The 17281-nt window shown below is 36.5% G+C and overlaps 2 protein-coding genes across 6 annotated transcripts; both read left to right on the top strand.

The window, feature by feature from the left end:
- On the top strand, positions 1-3024 carry LOC137966488 (uncharacterized). Of its 2 annotated transcripts, none has more exons than XM_068813122.1 (5): positions 1-601; positions 1499-1646; positions 1753-1970; positions 2077-2250; positions 2583-3024. In XM_068813122.1, exons 1-5 carry the CDS (start codon positions 410-412, stop codon positions 2667-2669), a joined length of 819 nt encoding a protein of 272 aa, XP_068669223.1. In that variant the 5' UTR covers positions 1-409; the 3' UTR covers positions 2670-3024. The 2 variants fall into 2 exon arrangements, with proteins under 2 accessions (XP_068669223.1, XP_068669222.1); XM_068813121.1 differs by having other exon boundaries at positions 2-601; positions 2074-2250.
- An 8725-nt stretch (positions 3025-11749) lies between these two features.
- On the top strand, positions 11750-15299 carry LOC137965500 (UDP-glucuronic acid decarboxylase 5). Of its 4 annotated transcripts, none has more exons than XM_068811760.1 (13): positions 11750-11832; positions 12534-12642; positions 12816-12902; positions 13216-13303; positions 13382-13473; positions 13626-13690; positions 13780-13868; positions 13953-14030; positions 14123-14216; positions 14319-14385; positions 14484-14547; positions 14639-14679; positions 14789-15299. In XM_068811760.1, the coding sequence occupies exons 2-13, from the start codon at positions 12553-12555 to the stop codon at positions 14969-14971; spliced, it is 1038 nt and encodes a 345-aa protein (XP_068667861.1). In that variant the 5' UTR covers positions 11750-11832; positions 12534-12552; the 3' UTR covers positions 14972-15299. The 4 variants fall into 4 exon arrangements, with proteins under 4 accessions (XP_068667861.1, XP_068667862.1, XP_068667859.1 ...); XM_068811761.1 differs by lacking the exon at positions 11750-11832 and adding an exon at positions 11869-11927; XM_068811758.1 differs by lacking the exon at positions 11750-11832 and adding an exon at positions 12045-12149.
- The last annotated feature ends 1982 nt before the right edge of the window (positions 15300-17281 follow it).

Consider the following 17281-nt stretch of genomic DNA (forward strand, 5'->3'; position numbering starts at 1 on the left):
AGCATTATTTCGTAGCGGCGCTAAATGAAAAGATTGGAACAAGAGGTTTCAATTGGCTGTCTGTCGGAAGAGTCTCATTTCTTCTGGCTGTGTCTTCAACGATCCCAAGAAGTAGAAGACATTCGAGGGCATTCGTGGTTTTTCACCTATTGAATTAAGAAAAGGGTAAAACTATCAGCAGCATCTCCGATCTTCTGCTCCCGGCATTTTCCACGTCCCCTTTCTTGTCACTCAGATACTAGGGCTGTTGCAATCATCAATTATTAATAATAGTTGACTGTATTTCTAAAATTTTACAAATTTGAAGCCCTAAGCCCTTTGCACGCTTCCTCTTTCCGGAGCATATTGCGGGGTTTGTCTTTCCCTGGTGAGCCCCTTTTTCTGTCTCGAGATTAGGGGTTTGGGTGAGATGTCGTTGGGGGTCTGTGGAAAGCGTTTGGGGTTCGAAGAGATTTTCGGATCTTCTGCGCCGTCGTCATCTTCGGCGAAGAGATCCCGTTGTTCTAGGTTTGGTTCACCGGTCCGATCATCTGACTTCGGATTGGGGCCAGACGATAAGATCTCCATTTTACTAAGGATTTTCCCAACGATGGAGCGGGAGGTGAGAATCGTCCCTCTGGATGTTTTATGATATTTGCAGTAGTTAACTGACTGATAATAAGTATGCTGTTTTTCTCTTGCTGAAGTAAACTGCTAGGTTATAAAATTTGATCGAACTAGTAGAAATGCTGTTGCTTTAAAAGCAACTCTGTGAAATCTAAGTTGTAGCTCGAGCTGAAAATTTTTCATACTAAATTATTCTGAAAACGTTTAGTATTTATTCCCCTGTATAATCATAGTCAAGCAAGAATTGGGAACAGTTACTTGCTGCTGGGTAAAGGAAAACTAGTTAGATTCCTCATCTTTTGTAGTTGCATTCTTTCGTTACAGAGTTCCTCATCATTTGTAGTTGCATCATTTTACTTAGGTTCAAAGCTCTTAAATTTGGGTATTTCTTTCTGAGTTCTGTGGATTGAGAAACCCTAGGTTGCTGATCCATGCCTTTAATTCTGGTTGTTTGTGTTCAATGTCAAATTACTTGGAGTGGAGAAAGGCCGTTGTTATTAGTAGTTCAGACAGCATCTGTTTTTCATCTAACTTTTAGTGGGTTAAGCTTCTGCAAGTCTCATAACTTTAGGCTTCACGACCATTGATAGCAATAAAGAAAGAAGGATTTATGAACATATTCTCCTTTCCATGGAGTTTTTGTGAATGGATGAAGCTCTGCAAAGATCTTAATATTGTGTTTCACAACCATTGATTTCTATTGACGAAGTAGGTTTTATAATCTAATTCTTCATCTCGATATTTCAGACCTCTGACTTTTCTTATAGAAGTCTATACCTATTTGAGTTAATGATGCTGTTGCTATGTTTTAATTCTTAATTGTGTATGATATATACTATGAATTTCTTTTGAGATTGACTCACATTTATAACTGGTCTTGTTTGCTATTTAGTTGGTGGAATCAGTTTTAAATTCCCACAATCTTAAATTTGAGGATGCTGTTGAAACTCTCAATGCCCATTGTCTTGGTGATAGTCCGACAACAAATGAGCTCTTGAGCCATGACTCTATGGTCATGACAAATGGCAATGATTTTCAAGGTATGCAAATGACTCCTTCAGTGAAATAAGAACGTAAATTTCCTTGAGCTGAATTGGAGGGAGGTTAGTGAATATTCAAACAAATTTTGTCTATTGCATATTTTAGGAGAGGAAAATATTCAGCCTTCTAACGAGAAGGTTGAAGAGTTACAGAATGATTTAAACACGCAATCAAGAACCGAAACAAATGAATCATCTTGGGTCAATATATTTGTTCAAGAGATGATGAATGCATCAGATCTGGATGATGCTCGTGCACGTGCTGCAAGGGTCTTTGGAGCTTTTGAAGGAAGCGTTATTGCCCATTCCAAGCAGTTGGAGGAGGTGAGCATTATTGGTCTTGTTGGCTCTTGATCAATTAGGATTTAGATAATCTCCCTTGTCATGTTCAATGACTTTGTATGCATTGTGTCCATTTGGTGTACAGCAGGAAGGTGCCTTGCTGAAAGAGCAACTGCAGGCACTATTAAGAGACAATCAAATTCTGAAGAGAGCTGTTACCATCCAGCATGAACGACATTTAGAACAGGAAGAGAAGGTGAGAGAAGTGCAACAGTTGAAGAACATGATAACACAGTACCAAGAACAAGTCCGTACTTCGGAGGTAACTTATTCTTTCAACCTTACTCTCAGTTTCTTTTAGTTCCTATGTGACTTGCTTCCATTTTCAGGCTTCTTCTTGCTTCTACATAGTGTTATTTATGAACATTTTGATTTTAATCATTTCATAATTGAAGTAGCTTTTTAAGCATTTGGCTTCATGGTTTTTTGTCTACAGTTAACATGAATCACAATTTTTTTTCGTTTTTTCTTTGTTATGCCTCATGACACAAACAGGACAACTGTGTGTCTCTGTGTTCTTCATGATTTGTCACTTTACTGTTGTCTCTATACTTTGTATTCTAGAGTACTGAACACTACCTTTTGATGTTGCAGATTAACAACTATACGTTGAAACTCCATTTGCAGAGGGCAAACGATAGTAGTTTTATTTCAAGTCATTTTCACCCTGATGTTTTCTGATGAGTATTGAATGTTTCTGCCTTTCTGGTTGTGACAAAGTGTTTGCTTCAGCCACGTATTGATATCCTGGTTCTAACCTTGAGCTTGTTTTGCGGATTGCTTTATACTTGGAAGTTTGTGAATCATCAGAGTTTGGCACAACCAGCACTGGTGGCATTTTGAGAATCCGGTATTTCTAGAATTGTCACTTGCAGTCAAAAGAGGAGGGAGGAGGATCAAAATTGTATTTGCTTGGTTGTTTTGATCACTATTGATTTTATATGGTGTAGATCCCTCAGGAGTAGAATGAAATCAGAAATGCTTGTAGTGTTGGCTTGTACCAAATATTCACTTGAGAAGTAAAAGATTTGTCGAAAAGATTTATACAGTGGAATGCTTCTCCCTCTTCCCCCTTCTTTTGCTTGTTGCAAGGGACAAGGAAGGGGTACTCCCTCCTTTCAACAAGGAAGGAGACATTTTTTTGTCATTTAAATTTTTGGGAGAAGGAACCTGACTTGCTAGAATTACTATCCTTGCTAGATGAATCAAGGATTGCTCTTACAAGAAACACCCAAGTGAGTAAAGAACTTGGTATGTAGCTCAATTAGTAAAAAAATAAAATTGAATCCTTGAAATATGAGAGTTCCTAAAGAATAGAAGAGATTAAGAAAGAAACATTACAAGCTGAGTGCCAAATGTGAATGGCTAAATGTCCATGATGAATTAAAAATCAAATATGATAATGTTTGTAAAAGTACATTAGCTCCAAGGTGAAAAAGAGATATTAAAGTCTCAATAATGGCTGGTTAGAAAGAAATACCATAGAATAGTCTCATGCCTTAGAGCAAATTACTGAGCCTGCTCTCTAAGAGAAATCTGATTTGAAGAAAATAAAAATATCCCATATTGAATGAATTTGAGTAGCACTAGGTTTTAGATGTGTTTGATTTTGAATTGGAATAAATTGAAAATCATATGCTCGAATAGGTAAATTTTGTGTGTGATACTATGGACTCATGACACCACAATCAAACTTTTATATCCCTTGACAAAAGGTGAAATTGTGTAAATAGTTATTTTCTCAATAGAGTAACTTTCACTTTTTCCATCTCAATCACCTTGTTGGTTTGTCCTAAATAAGTAAATGTAGTACACAAGAAGTCTTTTAGTGTTAGTAGATATCTATAATTGTTTACTTATTCACTATAACATTATGCTCAATCGGGTGGATTCTGAAGAACCAATTCTTGATGTTCTACGCATTAATGAGGATGTTTTAGCCAATCCTATTAAACAACAGTCTTTGCCATTGGTAGATCTTGTTGCACAACATCCTCTTGAAGAGGTTACTCCCATTGTACGTCAGCTTCCACAAGAGGTTGATGAAACAACATTGAGAATATCAACTAGAATAAGGAAGTCAACCATTTCTAGTGAATATGTAGTATACTTCCAAGAATCTAGCTATGATATCAACACAGAAAATTATCCTGAGATGTTTTTAAAAATTGTGATTGGTAATAAATCTAAATTATGGTATGATGTTATGAAGGATTAGAAGGAGTCTGTTGAATTTCTAAAAAAAAGAAAATAATTCATTGACTCAATTATTAATCGAGAAAAATGAGATTTATTTATAATTGAGAAAATAAGTAGAATCAAATTACAATTAAACTACTTATGTCCCCGTTACGCTTAAAATCTAACTCTTAATCATAAGTCCTAGAATAATTACACAATTGAACATAAATGGAATACTTAAATAACTAAAACACCTTTTAACTTATATGTTTCTATGAAACTTCTTCCCATCAGAGTCTTGTAAAATTCTACCATGCCGATTATTGCTTTGTTAGACTTCTTGTTGTGAGAGTCATGTAAGACTCTTCCATACTTGTTCTTCAATAAATTCTATGTTATACAATCGAATTTGGGACATTATTGAGTTGCATAATGTGGTAAGAGTTATTGTTGTATATAAGTCTATAAGACGAAGAAAGACTCATTAGGTATCATTAATCACTATAAGGCGTGACTCATTGCCAAAGGATTCACATAAAAGGAAGGAATTGATTATCGAGAGACTCTCTTCTGTTTCATAGAAAGATTCATTTCATATCATTATGACATTAGTTGCTCATTTTGATTTAGATTACACTAAATAGATGACATTCCTCAATGGAGATCCAAAGGAATATGATACAACCAATCTTAAGAAATTCATATATGGGTTAAAGCAAGCCTACCATCAATGTTATTAGAAATTTCATGATATCATCTCTTCATTTGATTTTGTTGAGAGTATTATAGATTAATGCATATACCAAAATGTTAGTGGGAGTCAAATCATCTTTTTGGTTCTATATGTGGATGATATATTGTTTGCAAGTAATTACATGGATTTGCTACATGAGGTGAAAGTTGTTTTCTCTCAATACTTTGATATGAAATATATGGGCAAGGCGTCATATGTCATTGGTATTAAAATTCATAGAAAAAAATCACTAGTTTTCTTAGGATTGTCTCAGGATGCCTATATCAATAAGGTACTTGAGAAATTTAGGATGTCAAACTGTTCACCCACTATCGCACCTATTGTGAAAGGTGTCTGGTTAAGTTTGAACCAATGCCCATGAAAATAACTTTGAAAGGGAACAAATAATAGACATTCTTTAATTTCCAATAATTAGAAGCCTTATGTATGTTGTCTACACTAGACCAGACATTGCATTTGCTATAGGAATATTGGATAGATATCAAAGTAACCATGGTATGGATCACTCCAGAGCTGCAAAATAACCATGGCTATAGGTACGTAGCAAAATATCATTGTATTAATTTTATGCTTAATATTGTAATCATTTATGTTCATAATTACAAAACAACTTTATAATAGTGATCAATCGTCTAACTCTACTTTTAATATGAACAATGATTTTTTCTTTTTTGGTTATTCACTTTTTACAAAACTTTGTTACTCATCATACCACTACTATATATTGTTGTGTTCAAAATTTCATTTACCTGTGTTTTTTAGATTAATATAATAACTAAAAAATATTCAAGAATATTTAATATTAAATTAATATTTATATTATTTCATATTATTTTAAATCATTAAGGTAATGTCTTGTATTAGAGTGAATTATATTGTAAAAAAATTATTCAAAAAATATTTATAGTAAATATTCATTGGTATAGTAATAAATTGGAGCTATCACTTATTTCTAATTCTCCTTTCCAAGCAATTGATACTCTACGTGTTTCATTAATCCAAACATATTGCTAATTGTAAATAGACGTATCTCAAATGTTTTTCTATTCTTAGAATTTTTATAGAATTATTTATATGAATCTAAAGCAAACAAATTGAATTAAATTTGCATTACATATAGCTTGATAGGCTGAAAAGTCATCCAATAAGTATCAAATTTCCTAAACGGATTGAACTTTCCCATTTAATTTCAAAAAGTCCTCCGTCTCGCCCAAGTTAATATGTGGAAATTGTATAATATATTGAGGGCTTGTTTGGAACCCATAGAAAAGAAAGGAAAAGGGAAGATAAAGGTATTTTTTGTTGTTTGGGAGCACAGAATCATTAGGAAAAAAGAAAATAAGAGAAAAAAATTTAGTTGATAAATTTTCTCTCACAAAATGATGGAATTTGGGGCCAAAAAAAAATAAAAACTTGAGAGAAATTTTTAAACAACAAAATTTTAAAATATTACTAATTTTCTTTTCCATTTTCCCTTTTTTATTTTACGTATGCATCCAAACAAGAGAAAAAAAAAACTTCTTTTCTTTCCAAATACATACTAAGTATATAGGTAATGAGGTTTTTTTAATTTTGAATATATCTCTCGGACTATGTACGAGGTATTTAATTTTGAAATGTAGAATAATTTTGTCATACCTTTCATTGATCTGGTATGCAGTATTTATAGAATTATAACACAATCCATAGTTTTTACAACTCTATAATTTGAGTATGCCACTGTTTCAATCAATTACAATTTGAGTTATCTTTGTTTCAATCACTTAAAATTTGAGTTTGTCTCCATTTCAATTACCTTTTTTATCTTTATCTCTATCATACCCCTACAAGATGGAGCTCAAAGAGGAGGGTCCAATCTTAGTCTTCGAGAAGATGAAGTGAGTTTGTGGAAGTGGTACTCCAAAGCAACTGAAACTGCTAGTGGCTATAAAGAGCAGTGGCATTGGTAGCAATTGGGAAGAGTAATTGCACTGATTGTGGCTAGAGCGGACAAAGTCTTAGAGAACACATCGTCCAGTGAAGAGATTTGGTAGAGTAGCGGCTGGGGTTGACAAAATCGGAGAAAACGCATCGTCCTGTTGGGGAGAAAGGATTTGCAATGAAGGTTTTTTTTTTCGTCGCATGTGTGAACTACACGTGCATTATTCGCACGTGTGTGGGACAATGCGTCAAAGGGGAGGGGGGGGGATATAATTGCCCCCCTAGACTTAGGGGTCTAGCTTGGTTCTGCTATGGCGGAGACGACAGAGATGTGGAGATTTCTATGATTGGTCTGCAGGTACGTGGTAGAAGGAAGAATGGCCATCGGAAGTGATGGTCTTCGGCAACAGCAACAACGATGAGAGAGGAGTTGGACGGACAAGGGGCCACGACAGGAAGAGATTTTTGGGTCTACCACGGTATCGCTGCAAATCAGGCAAGAGTCAGGAAGGTCTAGTTGCTCTGGCTGGGGAAAGTCCTGTGCGATGCGACATCGGAGAGACCCGATAGGGATTGAGAGCGGTGGTTGTGAGAAGGACTAGACATTTGGCAGTTGATACATTGATGTGACCCAGCGGGGAGAGAAAGAACCCGCCAATGAGAGGTGTCTTTCTAGAGGTGCAATGGGCAGAGGTCGACAGTGATGGCTCGGGGGAGGGCAATGGTGGAGGTGAGATGGGGAGAAAGGAAGAAACAACGGTGGCTTCAAGAAAGGATTACTGATCGAGCTCTGACGGGTTTCTACAACGAGAAGAGAGAAAATAATGTTGATCGAGAACTCTTATACCATATTGAATTTTGAAATATAGAATAATTGTGGTGTATTTTTCATTTATACTTATAGAATTACAACACAATCCATAGCTTTGACAACTCTACAATTTGAGTTGTCTCTATTTCCATCACTTACTATTTCAGTCTCTCTTTTAATCACCTATTTATCTTTTATCTCATCACAAGTTGAATTTTATCCGGTACATGACTTTGCTACAAAAAATATTTTCTACATTAAATAAATAAAGATAAAATAGATAAAATATTACTGCATAAAAATATATTATTTACCTTCAGGTACTAATAGTCTATTTCAGTGAGTCAATGCGTCCTTCAGTACACGAGAATCAGCTGTTGATCCCTCCCATCCAGCTAGTACATAAATGAATTGCATGTCGAATATACATGTTGCCATCACATTGTGTGAGAGATAGCCCTTTCTGTTCCAGAACCTTGGTTGTTCTTCAAGCGGGATGTTCACTTTGATATGCATTCCATTACTAGCCCCAATACAATCCTAATTATATAATTTTAATTAGTATTGACTAAATTTGTATAGTAATCTAAATAGAGGGTAAGTGATGTTACCTTGAAGTATGGATAAAATATTGAATTGTTTAAAATCCTCGAGTGTGTGCGTTCTAAAGGTTGTTTGATGTAATAAGAGTGAAGTTTGAGGATAACATCCCACACTTTGTTGAAATATTTACTTATGGACTAGTTCGATCTATCAAACATCTCTGTTGTGACACTATAGGCTTGTTGTTAACCAACAGTTAGGAGGAAATAGGCAAGTTGCTCTTCCACTTAGATGGTCTTTGTCGCTGATAAAAACCCTCTGCTATTAAGTATTTTTGCTAATTTGTGAAATACAATTTGATTTATCTCGTAAACTTTTCAAAATTTAACAGGAGAATTGTCTAAGGCCTTTTGCAAATATAACGGACCATTCATCCCACAAAAACGTGGTACACCTCTATTGCCATGGCATAGATAGTATCTTACTATGACGACAATAATACATGCCAATCCAACCATAATTACATCCATATCTTCTTCTATCATAATATCCATGAGAATCTGCAAATTTAATCTTCTAAAAAGTCATAAACAAAAATAAAGGTTAATCTTCAATCATAACCTATTCATCCAAATTCAAAAATCATATTCACATCCATACTCATCCACCATATTATCCACATAATATATTAAGACAAAAAACATATAAAATAGAAACCTTAACCATATTGACAAGTCTAGTAACGTTATAATTCAAACATTGTCTTTAATATAAAACGATCTTCTCAAAAAAGATATTGTACTTACGATAGTTGTTTGCACAATAATTAAGCTACCCGACCCACTCTGCCACTATCATTTTTACAAACGACGCCTTCATACTTGGGCATATCCAACCATCTAGCAGCACCATACTTCAGTGCATTTGGCAGGTCCGGAATTTCCATGAGGGCATTGATCCAAGGTTCTTCGACATCGCGCTCTTTATACTTCATAACACATTTCATTGCTTCAACGATTTGGCTAACTGCATCAATTCATTGTCTATTGTCATCAGTGGGCAATTTGCTTCTCTTTCTACGACGATGTGAATATGACCCTTTACTTCCACAAGATTGATCCGCTGTCAAATCATTTCCGCTAATGAATTGCGGTGGAGTTCCCGTAACTACGTCAACATTGTCAGGCTCATCCATCGGGATAGGAGCCGACTCATCATGGATGATTTCATCGCCCAGATCTATATGAGTTGTACTACCACTTCCTACAGCTATTGTGTTTTCGACTGCCATAGCCAATTTGTCGTAAAGGGGGCAACCTTTGTTGTTTATACTTCTCAGCATCTTTATGCTCCTACAAGAATAAAACATCATTTATAATGGAATAGAGTTCTTAGTAATGCGAAACAATACAAACTGTTTTACAATATATCATGATTTACTGACCTTAATGTAGTCTTGCCATACAGAATGATATACAGTAACTCGTTGTGTGGTTCCATCCCAACCGAACCCACTAGTGTTGAGACAGCTCGTTACCATTTGATATGTTTTCTTTCATGATCTTGTTCGATTCTTAAGCTACTCAATAGTTTTTTTATTGACTGCGTCTTCATTGAATTTATTGACACATTCCGTATATACCTCGTGCTTCCAAACCCCATTGGGCAACTTGGTCCCCATATATATCTGCTCAACTAAAATATCGAGCATTTTGTTGTCTTCTTCAAAGCTCCAAAAGTCATATGGTCGACCACTTGGTTGTTTTCTTGCAGCCATTTTCAATATAAATCCGAGATTGTCCTTATGGAAAAAACTTTATCAGACAACCATTACCCGTCACGAAAACAAAAACCACAAATAAGAAAATACCATGTGGAGGATATTTATAACACCCGAATTTCCTCACCACATGGCAAAAACATTCCATAACACTTCAAAATTTTTAAACAACATTCTAAAACATTCCAAAATTAATCAACTATTCCCATTGGAGATGCACTAAACAATGCAAACACACACACACACACACATCAAGTCCAAATTCACCGAACACCCCTGGTAGAGCCCTATATGACTTCACAATCACTACGAACTGTACCTCATCAATGATGGGGGTCGGGTTTCGTTGGCTAATGGATGCCCGTGTAGGCGACTCAACCTTGTTTGAACTGGACTAAACACCGTAAACCGTAATTGAGAACCTTAAAAAAACCGTAGACCCTAACCCTAGACCCCATACTCCCAAAACCTCCTAAACCCTATACCCTAAACCCTAATTCCTGAAGTTAAACAAAAAAACCTAGATCTTAAAAACCCTAAAAGCCCCAAACCCTAAACCCTAAACCCTATCACCCAATAAACCTTAACTGAAAAAAATTTGAAAAAAAAACCTAATTTCTAATTCCAGAACCTAAACCCTAACAATACCATAAATCCTTAACCCCTAAATACAGAGCACCAAACCCTAAAAGCACTAAACCCTAACCCTAAAAAAAATTTAGACCCTAAACCGTAACACTAAATCCCACAATTATGCACAAATAACCCCAAATTAGGCACTGAAACTAAAATTAAATCAAATACAACACTCATTTAATCAGAAAAAAAATTAGGGTTTAGTTATACCTTCTGAAATTTGGGGAAAATCGAAGCCAACGACTGAAATCAAAACCGAATGGGAAAATCGATGCCGAATCGAAGTAGAAACTAAGAAATCGAAACCCAAATGTCAAAATCGAAGAAAACCGAAATCGAAATAGGGGAAATCGCAGGAAATCGAAAAGTATTTTGGGAGAAAAAATAATAGCTAGAGGGAGAAGGGAGTGAGATGCCGAAAGGGAGAAAAGAGGGAGAAGAGACCGAGGGAGGCCGAGAGGGATAAGAGAGAGGGAGAAGCGAGCGGGAGGTTCAAAGGGAGAGCGAGTCCGAGATGGAGAGAAGGATACCAAAAGGATATTCGCAGTGAGAGATGGAGGCCGTAGAGAGAGAGACAGAGGGGTGCAGGAATGAAATGAGAAGAAATGAGCGAGACGGTGTGAGCCAGAGAGAGCCCCACGCATGAGTGATGTATATAATTCTCAAAATCGGGCAGAAAACACTTTCCACCATTTACTATTGGGACATGATATCTTGAGTCATGAATGATTATATACATGACATGAATTTTGGAACTCACTAACGACCTTAATATATGAACTAATTAATTCGAACGAAGATCATGTGCCGAGTGATGATGTTGATTAACCCCCCCTAAAGTGTAACACGCCTAATCGATCACGCTCGATCACGCTCAACAGATGTGTCCAACGCGTCCTTTCGAAAGGTGCATGCATCGATGTCAGAGCCCGAATGATGAGGAAGTAAACGAAATGGCTGACAGCGGCAAGTAATTCGCTCACTACTCACGACTCTGAATGATCGGATTGCGTTTACACGTCGGATCACGTCGACTAACACGCCAGGTTTTGAAAAAACGGGAAACCAGATAAGGGTAAAATCGACTTTTCATGTCAGTAATTCGGGTTTTTATGGAGTAGCCATGTTCCGAAGCTAGCATGGTCCCACGGAATCCAGCATCTGACTCTCTGCGCTTGGTTCCCGAGTTTGAAGCCTAAACCCTATTTATCCACCGAAGGTGATTAAGAGGCAATTGCTTTTTCTTTGTTTACCTGTCGTTTGGTATGATTATTGTCCTTGATTTTGTCGAAACGGAGATCTAGATCTGAATTGGTTGGTACAATTTTTGTTCTTGAGTCTCTGTCACTACCTTTACGTGAAAGAGAAGCTTTTTCTTAGCTCGATTAATTTTTTTCCCGCGTTTGTTGGTTGAAGTTCTGCTTTTTGTGGTGTATATATTAGGTTTCATGTTGTATGTTGGAGTATCACAGAGAATTAGGTTGTTGTTTTTTTGGGTTAATTGAGTTTGACGTTCCCAGAGAGGTTTTGCGACAGGTTTGTTTAACACTTTTGTAGAATCTCATTTGTGGTGTTTCTTGTAGATCTGTTTTTTTTTTTCTACTGTAGTTCTAGTGTGAAATCTGCTTGTGTGGTCATCAGTTGAGCCTTGTGTGAGCTTTTTGTTAGTTACTCTGTACCTTGTAGAAGTTTGAGGTCGAGACCTCCCTGAAATTAGTGATATCTCAATGCTCTTTGTTCGTTTGTATTAATTTTTTTTTTCTCAAAGTCCTTTTCAATTACTGAAAACGTGATTTCTTTCTGAGTGATAGATCTTATATTGAATTTCAAATAACATAATGTGCTATCTTTAGAAAAAAATAAAATCATAATGTGATAAGTCAGATGAAAAACAGGGTATTTATCAGCGAATTCGTGTAGGTCGGCAAGAATTTGATCAATGGCAAAAGATGCTTCAAATGGGAGTCAAACACCTCCTGCAAAGCCACCTCCATCACCATCTCCACTACGCAATTCAAAATTTTTCCAGGTACACATGCTCCCTTTAAACCAGTTTTACACTTTCCAGTGGGGATGTTCTTTTAGGATAAATACTGCCTCGCATGAGCAGTTTTTGAAGCACCATTGACAGATTTAGGATAAAGAAATCTATAGTTATTGCAGTTTTTATTTCCTTTTAAGTTTTTTTACTGTTTGTTGCAGGCTAACATGAGGATTTTGATAAGTGGGGGAGCTGGATTTATTGGATCTCACCTAGTTGACAAACTGATGGAAAACGAGAAAAATGAGGTACTACATGATGTTATCACGATTGATAAAATTCTCAAATATTTTCCCTCATAAAATCAGATTTTAAAGTGCCAATCAATTTGTTAATAATTGTTTCTCTACATCTAAGTCGTTGATATATCTCACTTGTCAAGCTGTTATTGCATCTCTTCAACATATGAGCTGTCTATGCTAGTTCTCATGATTAATTGTAAGGAATCGAGCAGTTGAATCCTAAAAATAAATAACTTATCTTCTTTACTAGAATGCTTAGGAAATTTATCTCTAATATCATTGAAAAAGATTTATGTCTGTTATGTTCATCTTCTGACAGGTTATTGTTGCTGATAACTATTTCACTGGCTCAAAGGACAACCTCCGAAAGTGGATTGGTCACCCCAGATTTGAGCTTATTAGACATGGTAACACTGATATTTTTGGAACCAAACTAGTATCATCTCATGTAAAACAAAAATAATGTTTTTTCTTTTGTCATGCAGATGTGACAGAGCCACTGTTGATAGAGGTTGATCGGATATATCATTTAGCTTGTCCTGCTTCTCCAATCTTTTACAAATACAATCCTGTGAAGGTCTCTCTCTCTCTCTCTCTCCCTCTCTCTCCCTCTCCCTCTCCCTCTCCCTCTCCCTCTCCCTCCCGGAGTTGTCTAGCTGCTTTCTTGTTGATATTAGCTTGATTGCATACTTCTTTTTATTGTTGACTTATCCTAGTCCGATTTAACAGACAATAAAGACAAATGTGATTGGGACACTGAATATGTTGGGGCTTGCTAAGCGAGTGGGAGCAAGGTTAGAATACTGGACCTAAATTTGCTGTTTGTTTTGGTCGTTTCATTTAAACATACTTATTATAATTCATAGATTTGAATCTTGAGCAGGATTTTACTTACATCAACTTCAGAGGTTTATGGTGATCCTCTTGAGCATCCACAGAAAGAGGAGTACTGGGGAAATGTGAACCCAATTGGTATGTTTTTGCCCATTATATCAGTCAATAATCTATTAACCAATTGCTATGTAACCGATGTATAACTTCTGAATGTTCTTGCAGGAGTTCGGAGTTGCTATGATGAGGGAAAACGTGTCGCTGAGACATTGATGTTTGATTATCACAGGCAGCATGGCATAGGTATAAGTCAAGCTAACCATGTTACTGAATGGAAAAACTCTAGTGAATTACTAATTCTACTGATTTGTCTTATGGATGATCTTATGCAACAGAAATCCGCATTGCTAGGATTTTCAACACATATGGACCACGCATGAATATTGATGATGGACGAGTTGTTAGCAACTTTATTGCCCAAGCTCTGCGGTAACTTCTAGCTCGAACCTTGCATATCACATTCATCTATTTAACAGCTTTATACTTGGAAAATTTTCTCTTCTTTTTATTCTTAGCAATATCATTTTTCAGGGATGAACCCTTGACTGTTCAAGCACCAGGAACGCAGACAAGGAGCTTCTGTTATGTGTCTGACATGGTATGATATAAATTTGCTTTTCGAGCCAACACTAGGAGAGCAATTTTGCATATGACTTTAAAGGTGTATGAGTTAATCTTCTTTTATCAAATTTAAAGGTTGACGGCCTGGTTCGACTCATGGAAGGAGATCACACTGGACCTATTAACATTGGGAACCCAGGTGAATCTGCAGTCTCCAATTGTTGCAACAGATTTATAATTTATTTTATTAGGTTTTTAATTGACTTCTTAACTTAATTGTGTTTGTTTAGGTGAATTTACAATGATGGAACTCGCAGAGACAGTGAAGGAGGTGAGTTCTGTGTTTACTTTTTTCCCTAAGAATGCAAAATTTGGAAAAAAACCAGACGGTTGAGATTTACGTAATGGTCTGACCAGTAGATTAAACCTTCCATTTACAGCTGATCAATCCTACTGTTCCCATAAATAATGTGGAGAACACGCCTGATGATCCCAGGCAGAGGAAGCCGGATATTACCAAGGCAAAAGAGTTACTCGGTTGGGAACCCAAGGTCAAGTTGAGGGATGGACTCCCTCTTATGGAAGAGGACTTCAGGCAGAGGCTTGGCGTTCAAAAGAAGTGAACATAACTCCTCTCCAATTTTTTTAGTTGAATTATGAAAACGTGGTCTGGATGTTTCTTTTCATGAAAATAAACTTTTTTGTCGGTTCGTTTAAGGGGGTATAGATTTGTATACCGCGAAAGGGTGTCTTTCATTATTGCGTGGATATACAGATAGGCTCAGATGGATCCAATTTATATACAAACAAAATATTTCCTTATTTTAATTGTTGGTTCATTAAGAAAAAAATGTGCACAAGGGTTGCGCGTAATTTTTCTTGGGCAGTGTAAGGATGCTGATTTCTTGTTGTTATTTTTTTTGGAAAGCTGCATTCCATTATTTGACAGTAGCCAAGAGTTACAACACAGATCAAAGAAAGAGAACACCAAACACTGTTCATTTCCCAGTATAGGTGCTTTGCCCACCACCTAACCATGCTTCCAAAAAGGGGTAAGCGGAGAAACTGCCCATGAAATAGATAAGGAATTCCCCAACTAGAGCATATTACGCATGAGGAATACAGCAGCAAAAGAGAGGAACTTTGATCAAAAGAGGGCTTATATCTGAGTCACTTTGTTTGATACACCTCAATTGACGATCATTGACATTCATCAACGAACCAGATCCAAGGAAGTTGATTATCAGTTGATTTATAGTCAAAGTCGAAGCTCCCGACAGTTAAAACATAAAGTTTTAGTTAAACAGACCGCTAATGGTTAAAATCAGACCTTCAACTAAAACCTAGATTGATTATTGAGATTGAACTTGATCAATTGTTAAGATGAAGTCGATTGTATTGGGCCATTATCCAAATTAAAGGAAAATGCTACTTAGGGGTCACTTAAGCGCTGAATAAACAAATGAGTTGGTACATAAGTGATATTGGTACTTAGGGGTGGCATTGAATCGAATTAGTTCACGAGCGGCTTGAGCTCGGATCGGTTCGATTCGGTTTATCTAGATCTCGAACCGAGTTTAAGATCCAGATCAGGTTCGTTTTAATTAATGAGCCGAACTCGATCGAACCATGGTTCGATTCGAAAGCTCGCGAGCTAGCTCGTTAACTTAACGAGGGCCTGAGCATGAACTTCAATCTTCATTCTTTGGAGCCAAGGATTTGGGGAATAGGGAAAGGAGGGATTCGGAAGGAAATGTAGATGTAGACCATGGGATATGCATAACCTTAGATTCCTTCATATGCTATTATGTCTTATTGTTATGTTCCGCTCAGGCTATTTTTTCAAATCTTTGAAAGATTTGGGCTTATCTAGGGAGGCTGAACAAGAGTCTAAGAGGTTGGATCGGTAGAGCATTGATACTCTGTTCAACTCAAATTTTTCATACATAGCATGAGATCAAGATTCGTCCATTAAGTGGGATTACTAAAGCCATCAAAACTGAACTGAACAAACTTTACTTCCTCTACAAACGTGGTCCAAATTTGTAAGTGGAGATTGAATTAGAGGACCTAAAATCACTCATAATTGTTTTTCTATAAATAGTGAGTTCCTTTTCCATTTAGGGAGCTGAACAAGAAATCTCTAGGAGAGTTGAAGAAGGTTGCAAAAGAAATCATAGAGGTTGGATTGCTAGAGCATCAAATCTGTCTTACGTAAGTGCGAGATCAAAATTCTCATCCAAACGTAAAGTGGAGATTACTAAAGGCATCAACACTGAATAAACTTTACTTCCTCTAAAAAGGTGGTCCAAATTTTTAAGTGGAGATTGAATTAGAGGGTCATTAGCGATAGGACCTAAAATCACTTATAATTTTTATTTTATTTTACCATGCTATAAATTCTTGCAGTATTTCGCAAACCAACTCTCATGTCCACATTTTTGGAATTCCCAGTGGGACAAGTTTTCCCTCTCATTTCCTTTTCCACTTTTGAACAACTCATGGCTTCATTCCCAATAGTAAGGGAAAGGAAATTAAGGCCATTGACTAGAGTTCTCACCCAAACATGAGGTTTGTCAATCTAATTGCTGCAAACTCTAGTGTGAAGAAGCAAGTCACCTCTATGAAGAAAATGACATCTGTTGACAAGGAAGATGTCTACCAATCAACCCGCTTGGAAGTAACTCTAGAATGTCTCAATTGTTGCAATGCAACATAAGTGTGGTTAAGTCACCACCAATTGGAAGCCCAGTCATTGCCCCACCTAGAGCACCATCTCAATTCCTTAGTTCTTCCTTGGTGCCAACAATGATCAAACAATTTGAAACATTGCCAAGTCCCTTTGCCAGTTTCTACCTCTAGCCCCATATCTCCGTTTGAAGTCATCTCGCCTTTGGTTAAAGTAACAACTATGATAACTTAGCAAAAACATT

Source organism: Aristolochia californica, unplaced genomic scaffold (assembly GCF_029961685.1).
Source record: "Aristolochia californica isolate CCGP_79_NKW_82.1479 unplaced genomic scaffold, dmAriCali1.0.hap1 SCAF_5, whole genome shotgun sequence".
Taxonomy (NCBI): Eukaryota; Viridiplantae; Streptophyta; class Magnoliopsida; order Piperales; family Aristolochiaceae; genus Aristolochia; species Aristolochia californica.

Bases quoted from the DNA above. Each gene is read 5' to 3' on its own strand.
- LOC137966488 (XM_068813121.1), top strand. From the start codon at position 410: ATGTCGTTGGGGGTCTGTGGAAAGCGTTTGGGGTTCGAAGAGATTTTC. The intron at 602-1,498 runs GTGAGAATCGTC...TTTGCTATTTAG, and splicing joins TCCCAACGATGGAGCGGGAG to TTGGTGGAATCAGTTTTAAA. The intron at 1,971-2,073 runs GTGAGCATTATT...TTTGGTGTACAG, and splicing joins ATTCCAAGCAGTTGGAGGAG to CAGGAAGGTGCCTTGCTGAA.
- LOC137965500 (XM_068811760.1), top strand. From the start codon at position 12,553: ATGGCAAAAGATGCTTCAAATGGGAGTCAAACACCTCCTGCAAAGCCA. The intron at 13,304-13,381 runs GTAACACTGATA...TTTGTCATGCAG, and splicing joins ATTTGAGCTTATTAGACATG to ATGTGACAGAGCCACTGTTG. The intron at 14,680-14,788 runs GTGAGTTCTGTG...TTCCATTTACAG, and splicing joins TCGCAGAGACAGTGAAGGAG to CTGATCAATCCTACTGTTCC.